At 51.4% G+C, this 13,129-nt stretch overlaps 7 protein-coding genes across 7 annotated transcripts; 3 read left to right on the forward strand and 4 right to left on the reverse strand.

Annotated features, from left to right (window-relative positions):
- Nucleotides 1-271: 271 nt before the first annotated feature.
- Nucleotides 272-2,368, reverse strand: DACRYDRAFT_93207 (alpha/beta-hydrolase; the record flags this gene model as incomplete). Its single annotated transcript, XM_040777135.1, has 5 exons — nucleotides 1,878-2,368; nucleotides 1,481-1,828; nucleotides 1,010-1,428; nucleotides 689-961; nucleotides 272-632 (listed from the first exon to the last, which is right to left on the reverse strand). Exons 1-5 carry the CDS (start codon nucleotides 2,103-2,105, stop codon nucleotides 272-274), a joined length of 1,629 nt encoding a protein of 542 aa, XP_040631673.1. The 5' UTR covers nucleotides 2,106-2,368.
- Nucleotides 2,369-2,654: 286 nt separating this feature from the next.
- On the reverse strand, nucleotides 2,655-4,406 carry DACRYDRAFT_93209 (uncharacterized protein; the record flags this gene model as incomplete). Its single annotated transcript, XM_040777136.1, has 5 exons — nucleotides 2,655-2,864; nucleotides 2,909-3,203; nucleotides 3,256-3,358; nucleotides 3,411-3,503; nucleotides 3,552-4,406. Coding segments are annotated over 5 exons (1,528 nt in total), but the record flags the coding sequence as incomplete, so codon positions are not given.
- Nucleotides 4,407-4,604: 198 nt separating this feature from the next.
- DACRYDRAFT_75685 (cyclophilin-like protein) lies at nucleotides 4,605-6,311 on the forward strand. The gene is made up of 7 exons (XM_040776152.1): nucleotides 4,605-4,633; nucleotides 4,685-4,720; nucleotides 4,772-4,810; nucleotides 4,861-5,028; nucleotides 5,074-5,283; nucleotides 5,333-5,769; nucleotides 5,826-6,311. The coding sequence occupies exons 1-6, from the start codon at nucleotides 4,631-4,633 to the stop codon at nucleotides 5,378-5,380; spliced, it is 504 nt and encodes a 167-aa protein (XP_040631675.1). The 5' UTR covers nucleotides 4,605-4,630; the 3' UTR covers nucleotides 5,381-5,769; nucleotides 5,826-6,311.
- Nucleotides 6,312-6,945: 634 nt separating this feature from the next.
- Nucleotides 6,946-7,365, reverse strand: DACRYDRAFT_47869 (uncharacterized protein; the record flags this gene model as incomplete). Its single annotated transcript, XM_040774788.1, has 2 exons — nucleotides 6,946-7,195; nucleotides 7,247-7,365. 2 exons carry the CDS (start codon nucleotides 7,363-7,365, stop codon nucleotides 6,946-6,948), a joined length of 369 nt encoding a protein of 122 aa, XP_040631676.1.
- A 222-nt stretch (nucleotides 7,366-7,587) lies between these two features.
- Nucleotides 7,588-8,541, forward strand: DACRYDRAFT_36829 (F-actin capping protein beta subunit; the record flags this gene model as incomplete). The annotated part of the gene is made up of 4 exons (XM_040774416.1): nucleotides 7,588-7,787; nucleotides 7,852-7,965; nucleotides 8,033-8,123; nucleotides 8,182-8,541. Coding segments are annotated over 4 exons (765 nt in total), but the record flags the coding sequence as incomplete, so codon positions are not given.
- Nucleotides 8,542-8,625: 84 nt separating this feature from the next.
- On the reverse strand, nucleotides 8,626-10,377 carry DACRYDRAFT_93212 (uncharacterized protein). Its single transcript, XM_040777137.1, has 5 exons — nucleotides 10,108-10,377; nucleotides 9,856-10,045; nucleotides 9,512-9,799; nucleotides 9,288-9,460; nucleotides 8,626-9,235 (listed from the first exon to the last, which is right to left on the reverse strand). The coding sequence occupies exons 1-5, from the start codon at nucleotides 10,231-10,233 to the stop codon at nucleotides 8,852-8,854; spliced, it is 1,161 nt and encodes a 386-aa protein (XP_040631678.1). The 5' UTR covers nucleotides 10,234-10,377; the 3' UTR covers nucleotides 8,626-8,851.
- A 2,431-nt stretch (nucleotides 10,378-12,808) lies between these two features.
- On the forward strand, nucleotides 12,809-12,991 carry DACRYDRAFT_47134 (uncharacterized protein; the record flags this gene model as incomplete). Its single annotated transcript, XM_040774743.1, has 1 exon — nucleotides 12,809-12,991. A coding segment is annotated over one exon (183 nt), but the record flags the coding sequence as incomplete, so codon positions are not given.
- Nucleotides 12,992-13,129: the final 138 nt, after the last annotated feature.

Here is a 13,129-nt window from a genome sequence, read left to right on the forward strand (position 1 = left end):
CTCACATGATAGAGTGCAACTGTCATAGTGACGAGAGGCTCAGTTGCGGCCAACGCAGTTTCATCATCGTCTGAGCCGTTCATGGCTTCCTCATATTAGTCTATTAGCCCCGTAGACTGGAGTTCATCTTTGGACCAGCAACGTGTATAAAACCCACAATCCTCCTGGACAAGCTTGTGGTGGATCTGGTATAACAAACATCACCTTTTTACACTTCGGATCTCAGATATTCTTAAATGCGATATCACATACACGATCACAGATCACATTATCACTGTTGCGTCAAAACGCCTATGGACTGCAAATACGCACACCTCGCCTGCTGTCCGTAATCAACAATCTCCATAGCTGTAGCATTCGTCTGGAAGAGGAGTCTGTCTTTCGCCCATGCGTTCCACTGAACCCATTCTGGCGACCCGGCAAGGCGATAGATGTTCGGATTATAGGTACGTATGAAGCTCGTCCAGTACCCCTGGATGATTGGAATGATCGCGGCGTTTGATTGACCCGGATAGTACGATGCTGGTGCGGAACCGGGAGCGACGTTATATGGGCCCCAGATGGCATTGATCTCGATTGTATGTGGTACGCCGTAACCCCCTTCCATTTCGAGTGGATCCATGACGTTATAGCTGCGAGTCTCAGTCAGCAGATGTCAGGTGGACGTCGCTGGGTGAACTGATCGTACCTGTAAATCCATGCCCCAGCGGCACTAAACTGGTTGTATGCACTACCAACCGCCTGGCTAGGACACATAAACCTCATTTCCCCGTAAGCATTGCTGACTGTCCTCCAGAACGGGCCCGAATCTGGATATGTCTCTGCCGGAGGATACATAGCGTTCATGATGAGCAGTTGATTGGCCGTCATGGCGCTGAATTGATCATTCAAGAACTGGTCCATCTCTTGGTAGGAAGACGTGTTTTTCGGGGTGAAGATTGTGCCACCGTTGGTGTCGTCTCTGCGGGATTAATCAGTACTCATCGAGGATGGTTGTTGGCATACTCACCCGAAGATGACAGGAACCTTGATGAAGTGACCCTGTTGTAGAAGGCGATAGCTGTAGTCCGTGATCAATCCGCCGTCGATGGTCGGCTGATACATATAAATAGGAGCGCTGGCGCCAGCTCCCAAATTCGGATAAGGGACGTTGTAGTTGTTTGCTTGAAGATAGGACACATTAAGAGATCTGAGGCAGCCAAGCGTGTCCTCGACTACCTCGTATCCACATCCAACTCGCTCGATAATGGCGTCATACTGATATTGGGATTGTGAAATAGTGAGCATATTGCCGAAAGTTGCAGACTCGGCTGCTGCCGCCTGGAAGAGACCATCATCCCGACCGCCGTAAGCGGTCAGATGTAGGAGAATGGAAGCACCACCAGCGCTATCTCCCCCAAGAACGACATGTTCGGGATCGCCTCCAAACTGTTGTGGCAAACACATGAGCAGTGCTGTCGGTGATGTCATGGGACCTTACTTGTGAGATATACTGCTGAACCCACTGCATGACCATTCTTTGATCCAACAGGCCAACGTTGGTATTTCCATTATCGACCACCTCCTGACTAGCGAGGAAGCCATACAAACCAACGCGATAGTTGAAGTTGACGATAACGATGTTCATCTCAGATGCCTGGATCAAGCCAGTTCCGTTATAGTTCGGGTTGGAATCGACATTGAATCCGCCGCCTTGGATAAACAGGTAGACTGGAAGCTTTGAGGATGATGATGCGTTGCTCGGCGCGTAGACGTCGAGATAGAGACAGTCCTCGGAGGTTGTAGGATCTCCCGGTGTACCGGGGGTAGACAGGCAAATTAGACCATGCTGCCATACTATCAGCGCTACACCATATGACTCTTCACACAATGCATACCGTATCAGCCTCAATCACCGTCTCGTTATTCAACGGGGCTTGAGGAGCTCTCCAGCGCAACTCGCCCAGTGGTGGAGCCGCGTATCGAATCCCCAACCACTCTGTCACACCAGTCGAGCGAGCAACACCGCGATAAGTGATGTAGTTCAGCTTTACCAAAGGATCAACAGCGTCAACTAAGGGGAGGCCTGCTAACGCCGCCAAGGACAGAGCGACTCGGAACAACATGCTGGACGATCATGCCATGAAAAGGGGCGGGGTCAGCGCTTATAAGACAGCACAGATTGGACGAGCCAAGGTCTTCGTATTAGGTGTTAGCTGATTATGCCAGCAATAGGGTGGAGGCCCTCTAAGGTCATTGATGCAGCAGAAGTGCCAAATCACCATAAGTTGCCAAGAGGTGACCCATAATGGTAAAATATCCCCTCTCGAGTCCAGCCGTAACCGTCGGGAGCGGTGTTACCGAGCATGGTAGCCGTGCACGGATGGACTCCTCCTCCACGCTCCTGTTGACCAAGGTCCAAAGGGAAGAAATCGGGACAAGCTCAGGTCGAACTTGAGAATGTGAAGTCTATAACGAGGATTATGCGGAGAAGGTGCATCATGAGACGACGACGAAGAAGACAAGAAGCGCCCGACACGGACGGCGTCCCGGACCCTGCGATCAAGCTGTTGGACCCCAGCCTAAGGCTTCTCATATCCAGATGGACAATTGCATTAAGCAAAGATTGAACATCATTGTCAAGGTTTACAAGAATATCACATATGCGAGTATGGCACAACACAAGATAGACCCAAAACAGGGTCATGCAGGACCAACCGGTCGCCCCGGTACGTCCACAAAAGGGTCCCTGGAACTACCTGTCTTCGCCCTGTACAATCGCGTGTAGTCCCCTTTTAGCTGCTGAGCCTTGGCATCCAAATCTGCTGTCTGTCCAGCAAGCGCAAGGAGAGCATCGGTCTGGTTTCCCATCGCATTCGATATTTCTGATGAAGGCGTGAGCTTGAATCACCGGGTGATATTGGCTCACCTTTGGCGCTCCTCTGTTCATGACGGTACGAATCCCGTAGAAGGCTCTCAATCTGCTGCATGGTGTTTTTTGCGGAATGGAGCCTGCTCCGCATCTGTGCCTCTGTCCGAGCAAAGTATTTTACTGGATACTCTGACTGCCATGGCGCATGTCCTGGCTGCTTCGGATTTGCGTTGAACTTATCGATGATTCCCACGGCAGCCGTGGCGTCTTTTAGATCGCTATCCATTTGCGTTTGTACTTGGCGAGTGACCACTTCTGCTACAGCATAGTTGTCTTTGACTATTGTTGCATCCTGCATATGACGAATCAGCCGAATTAGCCTTGTAGAGTGTATGTATGCATACAATTTGGACTCTCTTGATACTCTGGCTCAAAGAGTTGATGTCTTCCCCGAGAGTGCTCGCTTTCAGTTCTTTAGCAACATCCATACAAGCCCGAATGTGCTCGCTACGCGTTTCGTTTGAGTATACAAATTTGGTGGATTGTTACCCTGACTCACTCTATCTCCTTGACCACCATCTTGTCGGCTTCAGAGAGATCGTCATATCTGGCCGCTTTTGTGACAGTCTGGGCTTGCAGTGGCGGAGGTGCGCTTTTACGCCTATCAGTACACCTCTTCAATTATATGTTGTTTACTCACGCCGTTCCTAGCTGCTGTGGTGGGGCCCTCATGCTCTGCGTCAACTGGCTCAAACCAAGCGTCCCACCAGTGCTGGCTCCGAACGCCCCCGAAGGTTGCCCGAATACGCTCGTCTGCTGAGGCTGTTGCTGTTGAAGTTGGCCAAAGAAGGATGTAGAGCCTGACGCCGCCCGCTGACCAAAAGCAGAGGTGGCAGCAGGCGCCCCGAAGAGTGAGGTCGACTGTGGCTGAGTGGTCGCGGGCTGGGGGAATAGAGACGGAGTCTGAGAGGCGGGCGCCATCGTCGTTCGATTGAACATGGATGTGGGAGCCTGCCCAGCAGTTGATGTAGTCGCAGCAGGCTTCGGGAATTGGAACGCGCCAAAGCGATTTGCGGTAGGAGCAGTAGGAGCGGCAGGGGGGTTGTTGCTTTGTGTTGTTGGACCAAGGGCAGGCATAGAGCCGAGAGTGGGACGCTGTGCGTTTCCCGCGGCCCCCAATACGCTGAGCCCTCCAGCTGCAGGTTGCGTAGTAGCAGTATTTGCAGCCGCGTTTAACGGGTCCGGTGCTCCACTGAAAAGGGATAGAGTTGGCTTTGGTGTTGCAGATTGGTTCGCCTGGGTCTGCGATCCAAGCAGACCGAGTCCAGCGTTCGTCGTTCCCAGTGATCCTCCAGCACCAGGTAGGGATGGTAGCTGGATTCCGTTCGCTGCCGGTGCCGACGCCGGCTGCCCCGGCGTGCTAGTACTGGCTGAGAACAAACACATTCCTGTCGCTGCCTTGGGCTGACGTGCGAGTTCTTCGGCTTCACGCGCTTCTCTTTCCGCAGCTCTGGCTTCCTTTGCTGCCTGCTTAGCACGCTCTTCGTCTGTCATACTTTTATGAGTAAAGATACATTTCAGCGGGTTACACGCCTGGAAATCAGATGCACGTACGGCATTGTGGTGGTTAAAGGACAAACACGAAAGATGGTCAGTGGCGAGAACGCGTGTTGAGCGTGAGACCCTGTGGCTGTGCGTTTAATGGTGTGAACAGGCGCTCATCGTGGTCTTGGGTCACGCCTTGAACAAACTGGCGAGCAAGTGTACACGAAAACTACAATGGCAAGTGAGGTCGTCTTTTCTGGTGCGGTAACATCACTTACATTTAAAAAGTCTGTGATGCTAGATACATCATTAGGAGAGATTAAGGTGAGCTAATCAGCTAAATTCTTGGGCGAATGTGTATATTGACAAAGACAGATCGAGGTATTCTGTGAGACTGTTCCGCGAGCAGCAGAAGTATGTCACATTCGTGTTCCTTAAATAACTTTCCCTAACACGTATCGTAGAACTTCCTCGCGCTATGTGCAAGCGGTGCATACACTGGCACAATATTCCACCGGAACATAAAGGGATTCATGATCCAAGGTGGTGACCCGACTGGAACAGGGAAAGGCGGCCAGTCAATATGGGGGAAACCGTTTGCTGATGAGATCCGGTCCACCCTGAAGGCGAGTGTCTATATTTGTAATTGGCCTTCCATTCTGATTGTGAACACCTAGTTCAACAACCGAGGAGTAGTGGCCATGGCCAACTCTGGCCCGGACACGAACAAAGCCCAGTTCTTCATAACGTACGGGAAGCAGAGTCACCTGGATAACAAGTACACCATATTCGGGCGGGTCATCGATGGGTTGGAAACACTGGAATCGATGGAACGCGTGCCGGTGAACCCGAAGAACAGGCCGTTAAAAGACATCGTCATCAACAAGGTCCGCCTTCCTCTTCCTTCCCTCAGGCAGCTGTTGATTTGCCTGTTAGGTCACGATCCATGCAAACCCCATTGCAAATGCTGCTATTGAGAGATAGCATCACATATCGCATGAAATTATGGATGTTTCCGATGTATCATTAGTGTCATTAGGTGTACGCTGTCACTGTTCCTGTATAGCAAAGAATGATGAATATTACCTGCACCGCGATGGAGCCCTCCCTTCCGTCAGACAGCAGCCACAAGTCTTCTAGGCGCCATAGGTGCACCCTGCGGCAACGGAGTCCTCGTCCAATCTGGAAGCCTATATCCTCTCTTCCAAGCGTCACTTTCATCTTCGTCAATCTCCAGCTCCATGTCCTCGTCCATATCGACACTCTCGTCGGATGCTGCACCGGCCGCTGCGAGTGCAGCAGCCCGACGGGCATCCTTTTCTGCTTCTTCGTATCGCTCGCGGGAGATCTCTTCACCTGAGAGCTTCAGAGCGCTGTACAATATCGGTTAAATGATCGCCTCACTGAGTAAGACATGGAACAAGCTTACCCAGCTAACGACCCTCCAACCCAGACGATACTCCCCGGTGACCAATCTGGAGCTCTCCCCTCCTCCACCGGTCTCTGGGGGTTGTTCACCACCCTGAACCTGCCTTTCAGGTGCCTCACCGCTCGCCACGGGTCCGTGCTCCATTCTGGATGTTTCGAGAGCCTACCTTGAGACGGTGTAGGCTCGGAGATCATCCCTTCCAGCTCTCTCTCAAAGCGGGCAATCAGACCACGCACACCTGCTGTACCACCAATAACCAGAATACGATCGACAAAGACTTTTCTCAGGTCGGAATTGAGGGAAGAGAGACATCGTAGCACAAGTTCAGGGAGAGAGGCCTCGTCAACGTCTCCTGGAGCGAAGAAGAGCTCAGCGGCGCGAGAGCGCACCCAACCGGGGATGGAAAGGATGGCGCGGTTCTTGAGAGAGTATTGGATGTCGGTACAGGTTGTGTGGGCAGAGTAAAGGGTGCGAATAGCGTGAAGAGGGGTGGGATGTGATTCGGGCGAGGGCGAAGTGGAGTTTGCAGGGGTATCAACTGGGGGAGGATCTAGCATGGTCACATCGAGCTCATCGTCTTCGTTTGCAGGCTCTGGTACCTCCCGCCGCCGTCGGCGTTTTGGAAGAGGGTCTTCAACGTAACAACATCGGACTTTGATGTCTTCCAGTACATCGTCTGTGAGGACCTCTTCGGGTACACTTCCCATGCTGGGCGTAGCTTGGTTTGCAGGCGCCTTGAGGTCTGGAGGGGCATGATACCCGCCGAACAGAAGTAGCAGGTCTCGAAGATGGGATGAGAGTCGTGCGCCTCCCAAAGGTGTTGACTGCAGCTTGGGATATAACGGTCGGGACTGGTATATCGGCAATATGGTCGTTTCAAGGTGACCAATGTCGATCACCAGCCCAGTTGTGCGACCTGCAGCGAGCAGAGCCAACAAGCCTGATGGGGCGAATGATACACTGGGCACTTGCAGATTCTTGAATAACACACGGGCAATGATCTCCTTGACACAGACCGGAAGGAGCGGATTCTCAGCAACGATGACCTTCCTGCTCTTTGGGTCCACCATGAGAGTTCTACCGATGGCTTGAGCCAAGTCATGGGACGAGAATGGAGTGCTTACTGTGTGAAGGTCCTCCTTAATCGATCCTTCAGCCTCTCATACAACGCTCGTTCCGCTTCCTCCCTCTCCTCCGTCGTATTTCCCATATCCAAATCCCATAAGCTTCTTCTGTCCTTCTCTCTCGGTTCCGAGTAGCTCGCCGGCTTGTGTGCAGGAAAGACGTCCCTCGCCCTGCCTTCACCCGAAAAGCCGACTCTCCATGTCCTGCACCCAGGGTCGAGAACAATTCGATCCTCCGTACCATATCTAGACGCGTATGAGTGCATATCCCAGCAGACAAGTCAAGAGCAGACGGACAATGAGTGCCGCCTGTTGGCAGAATAGTGACCGCCAGTAAAAGAGGGCGTCGTCCCTGTTGTCGCGAATGTCGTCCGTCGCTGAGGCGTGGAGGGCACGAGGCCAGTAGAAGCCGTCATGCTCTCAGTAGTCAGAATAGGGGCAATACAGAAGTAACAGCGACCCAGGCAATTAGAAGCGCGTTGGTCAGTCGCGTCTCTTCGGAGTTTGTGCTCGGCTCCGAAGTATGTGGGGCGCATACAATCACCGCCTTGATCCCTTATTGCCAACATACAACACCCAACCTCCAGAGCAACTAGGCAACAAAGGCAAGCAAGATGTCCCTCGAAGTAGAGACTCCCATCGACGCGCTTCTGGACCTGATGAGGCGGTTGCCACCACAGCACGTCCAACAGAACCTCGACAAGCTCGTCCAGCTCGCGGCTGAGGACGCGGAGGAGCTCGTCTCCAGTGTGGATGTCCCTCTGAGGATCGCGACGTGCAAGCAGACGGGGAAGACATATTTGTGCTGCGATTACAACAAAGATGGTGATTCTCACCGGTGCGTCTATCCTCTTTATGACTGTTCAAAGGACAGTGCTCATCTATCCACGGGCTGTCAACAGTTCCCCACATTCGAATGAATACGACCCCCCCCTGCCAGACGGCACCTTCCCCTCTGTCAAACTACGCAAACTCGAAGTCTCCGCCAACGAAGCGTTTGACACCTATCGCGAGATGTGCGTCTCCCTCCCCTCTTCGTCTTCGTGCGCAGGACAAGAACAGCGCTGAGCAGGGGCTAGCTAGGTACTTCGAGGGCGGGATCAGCAGTGTCTACCTCTGGGACACCGACCCGGGCGCGTTTGCCGGTGTAGTGCTATTCAAGAAACGTGTGTTTGTCTTTCCCTTGCTTATCTCGAAACTCACGCGCGAACTGCGAATTAGTGCTTGACCAGCCAAGCCCCGACAGCTGGGACTCGATCCACGTCTTCGAAGCGCTCGAAAAGGGCCGCATGGCAAACTACAAGCTCACGAGCACGGTAATGCTCACCATCTCCGCCCCTGGTTCGGAGGAAGGCGTGGTCAGTCTGAGCGGGAGCATGACCCGACAACAGGAGCAGGACTTGCCTATCACCAGCATCCAGACGCATATTGCTAATACAGGGCGGATGATCGAGGATATGGAACTGAAGATGCGGAACCAGCTTCAGGATGTGTACTTTGGTAAGACGAGGGACGTCGTTGGGGAGCTGAGGAGCGCCGTGGGGGATGAAGAGGAGCGTAGGCGGCGGGATCTGGCAAAGGAGCTTCAAGGGAGATTTGGGAAGCGCTCGACGTGACAGATGGCACAATGACTTGGTGGGGCAGATAGAGTTGTGAACAGATTACCAGAATTCAACGTCGATTACTAGTACTACTAGGTGACCAGCAATACATGATGGAGTTATTGCTTCGAGATACGTTACATGAACAGTCAACAACCAGCAGAGGAAAGATACAGAGAAATTTCGTGTAGAAAATGTACAAAAGACGGGAAACGAAAACAGCGCGGGTAATCCGATGACATGATATCGCAATCAACAGGAGATATTCAGAGTGTCCATCGAAATGAACAGATAATCAGGACTAATCAGCAGGTACGACCTTTGATGCGAACACGACAGCAACAGCAGAGGGAGAAGGGCGGGCACCGCATGACACGGTCAAGTCGACGACCTCAATGGTGCTCGGCGACTTGCGCCTGGTCCGCTTAGGAATAGAGGCGAGCATGCGCTCCTCCTCTATGTGCTCCATCTTGACCTTTTTGGCGGGCCTGTCGCTGGTGTCACTGCTACCGCTGCCTCTGGCGGTCCTACTCGCGGCAGCGGAGTCGTCTTCATCGTCCGAAAGCGTGAGATCGATGACCTCGATTTTGCGTTTCTCTCCCCGCTTGCCGTGAGAAGAGCTCGCTTCAGCAGAACGAGGCTCGCGCTGCTTGTCGCTGGTGGCGGACCTCACAGGAGTGCTGAGCTGGTAGGTATTAGGACGATTAAGAGGCAAAAACAAAGAAACGGAAACTTACAGAAACAAGGGTGGCGTCAGGGTCCTGTTCGGCTTTGATCACACTCGAGACTTCGGACTCGCTTCTCGCGGGTGAGAGGCGTTCCTCTCGCTTGACTCTCCTGGGAGGACTGCTCCGTGCAGGAGTGTGACGGCGAGGAGGTGTGGCGGCACGCGCCTGACCAAGTTCAGGTGCTTCCATCTCTGTCAGCAAACTGGAGCCCGGCGATGAACAACAACACATACTAGCAATATCCATGGCTTTCAGCAGGTCCATCGGGCGATACTGAAAAATGAACACAACGGGCGGGATCTTGAATGGGTGGAAGTGCTTCCACGTCTGCGGCGCGCTCTTCTGCGCTCCGAGTACGACGCGGTGACCACCCACCTTCTTCATCCGTTCATTGACGGGCTTATGCGCGATGGCTTTGTAATTGTGGGTATAGTGATCACCGATGGTACCTTCCTTGACCACCAGTCTGATCATGCCGATCTCCTTAACGACATGCGCTTCCTCCACCCCTTGGTCCTCGTCTGATCGCCGTCAGCATCAGCACGTGATCAATAAAGGATGCAGAGCAATGACTCACCAGTGAGCACCATGCTGCCGAACTTGAAGCTCGCCATGGTATAATCGTCCAGAGGACGGTTGTCAAGGTACGCATGGCCATCGCGATCCTGAGGACGAATGAAGCGACCACCGCAGTGTTCGCCATCGACGTAAACGTAGCCAGCAGTCTGGGAGACGCGCGCCCTATCCACCCAATGAACAGAAAATTCCTAATTTGCATCCGGGTCAGTCAAATTAGGGTGGCGTCAGAACAATAGGAGAGTATATACACCTTGCCATACTCGCTGGGGATCCAACAACGGACGGTATTTCCTTCATTTTCAAACTCAAGCTTGTACTCTGGCAAGGGCTCGCCATCGACCGTGATAAAAGCGCGGAAGTTGCGAATGTCAGGCATCTTGGGTAGTGTTGTTGAAGGGATATTGGTTAGGGGATATGGAAGACGTGGAAAAGGTAAATATATGCGCGTTGTTCGAGTGCAAGAGGGATGATGATGGTCAACAACAGAGATGGAAGGGATGAGCGGGGACGGTGAGACGATCGTTTGAGGCGACGAGGAAGGTAAGAGGTGAGAGGAGTAACGAAGAGCGGGAGTTCACTGGCGGCTTATATGCACGGAATATATAGCGGAGGCAAAACGCGGGCATGTAAGAAATATGGCCGTGTTGCAATGGTCCCTAGAAGCTCTCAGGCCATTTGGCCGCTTTGGCCGGCGGCTGTGCCTGGAGCCAACTAGATTTTTTTAAGCGAGTAATTTCCTCCGGTACTCCTTTTTCGGAGGCAGACTTCCTACAATACCCCTCCGGACCCTATTCCCTAGAATACTCCAAGAGCCGGCCCTAAGCAATCCTAATAAGGAAAATAAATATAGAGGAAAGAGTTGCACACAAGGGTCTGGTCAGTGCTCCTGCTGCATTTTGAATCATGCAGCACATGGACATTTTTCTACAATGCTTTATATACAATAATTGTTGATTATATCCTTATCTACCATTATTACTCCTTTCTTTTCATGGAGCAACAGCCCATTTTGGTGCAGCCCATGGGAAAATTCACATTAATGTCTGGTTCAATCTGTGTGAGCAGAACCAGAGTATACTGTAAGCTGTAATGTTAGGGTATCCACTGAATAAGTAAGGGCTTATAAATGCACAAGAATATGATTTCAGACTGGACATGATGTGACTGGACCCTTGTGTGCAACTCTTTCTTCTATATCTACCTTCCTTATTAGGGTTGCTTAGGGCTGGCTCTTGGAGTATTCTAGGGAATAGGGTCCAGAGGGGTATTGTAGGAAGTCTGCCTCCAAAAAAGGAGTACCAGAGGAAATCACTCTTTTTTAAGCTCTGACATGGCCTGGGATCACATTTTTCTTCCTTCTGTGGCTTGCAGCATGCAATGAATTACATTCATTCATCATAGTTACCATATAGTTAGTGTTTTTTTTTCCTTATAATACTGGAGAGGGTGCATGCAAATCAAGTGATACACCTCTGTCTTTGCCTTTTTCTCATCCCCTTTGCAAGCACTGAGGCCCCCACTTCCATTCTCATCTTCTTTATGGTAAACTGGGAGTGAAACCAGATATAACCAGGCCAACCTGTCTCAGGCAGCAAACCAAACAGTGTAACTGGCGTAACTGCTATGACTGGCTGAACTGGGTTCTGGCCAGCTACACCTCAGACCGAAGTGGACATCATGCTACTATCTGAACTTGTGCAATGCTTGACAATAAATATTGCTTGAGTTGGTATGATCCCTGCTCAATCCCTATGGGCATTCGCTCTACTTGTTCATCAGTGGCAGCCTCTCATTGCTTGGCTCCACCAACCCAACCCAGCACAGCTGGACAATCCACCTGCTACACTCCCCACTCGTATTCTAGATTTGCTGGCAGTTGTTCTTTTTCTGGGACATGACACACTTAGTACTCTTTGGGAAGTACTGTCTCCTGTGCTGTGGCAGCACAGTTGGTTTGGACATCAACCCTCCCAAGCCATGTTTGACAGGCTGCAGCCCATTCTTGCACATGGTGCCTTACACAACTTAGGTTCACATTTCACATGGTTTCTCCATTGATGTCTTAACTTATCTTCTAGGCAGTGAAGAATTTTTCCCACCATTCAGAACCTGCCCAAAGGTCTCCTGTCCTTCTTGTCCAAGGTTAGCCAATGCACATTGGCACCCTGCATCATTGCTCACTCTGAATTGTGGTATTCTACCTGTGTATGTCAGTTCCTTGGCATGTAAAAGTATGTGGCACCTTTCATATCACTTATAGAAGACCACCTGAAAGATTTCCTAGATTGTGGCTCCACTTTCTACCTCAATTATTGCCGGCAATGTGATCCTGATGGCATTGAGTGCTGTCATTACTACTCTGGCCAGCCACATGTCCTGCAGGCAGAGCCCCAGATTTTGGTGGAAGCATCTGTGGCATTATTATTTAAAATGCAATTTGTTCATGCTCAGTAAGTTCTTTTCCTTCCATTTCATGTGAACCAGAACGGGAGTTTTTAACCAGATTATGGGCCAGTTATTCTGGCCAGGTGTCCCGGCCAGGATAACCAGCCATCAACCAAGTAATAATGTGGCTGACAATCATTTGAACAGTTCCAGTGCCCATGCTGTTGCAAGAATATATGAATCAGCACTACCAAGGCCCTCTTTGTCAATTTTGTCTGCATTTGTTCCTCCTACTCTCTGACCAGAGCATGTTTGGGACACATTTTTCCTTGATTGCCTTCTCAAACATCATGCAGAGCAGGGAACTGGCCTGGTGCTTCCGGAACACCTCTCTGGATGGCAACAAATACAGACCAACCAACTGACACATGCACTGTTGGAGAGAACTGCTTTTATGGCAGGACATGGCCAAGAATTCTATCCCCATGCATGTGATGGCTGCTTGTGCATGGTATCTCACAGTGGTCAACAAGGTATGTGTTGAGGTGTTCATATGCCAACTCTAGCACACTGACTCACTCTCAGCTACCATCCATGCCACAATTACAGATGGGGTTGCCATTGGTCACCCATGTTGTGGTGTCCACAATTGCCACACCCCACTCACATTCACCCACAATCACTTCTGTTCCCAGCATCAAGATTTGAATGCAGTATGTGCAGTCACTGGGTGTCATCTGAAAGCTTGAATGGATCATCTCACCTGCTCAGATCCTCAGCACATTGCAGCAGAGGCTGCCAATGATGAGGGGGGTAAGTCCATGTTTAGGTTGTGTTAGGGCAACACAGGCTGACTAAGTCTGCTCACCTAAGAGTGCCAAGAGTCT

The sequence above is a fragment of the Dacryopinax primogenitus genome (genome assembly GCF_000292625.1).
Source record: "Dacryopinax primogenitus strain DJM-731 SS1 chromosome Unknown DACRYscaffold_3, whole genome shotgun sequence".
Classification (NCBI taxonomy): Eukaryota; Fungi; Basidiomycota; class Dacrymycetes; order Dacrymycetales; family Dacrymycetaceae; genus Dacryopinax; species Dacryopinax primogenitus.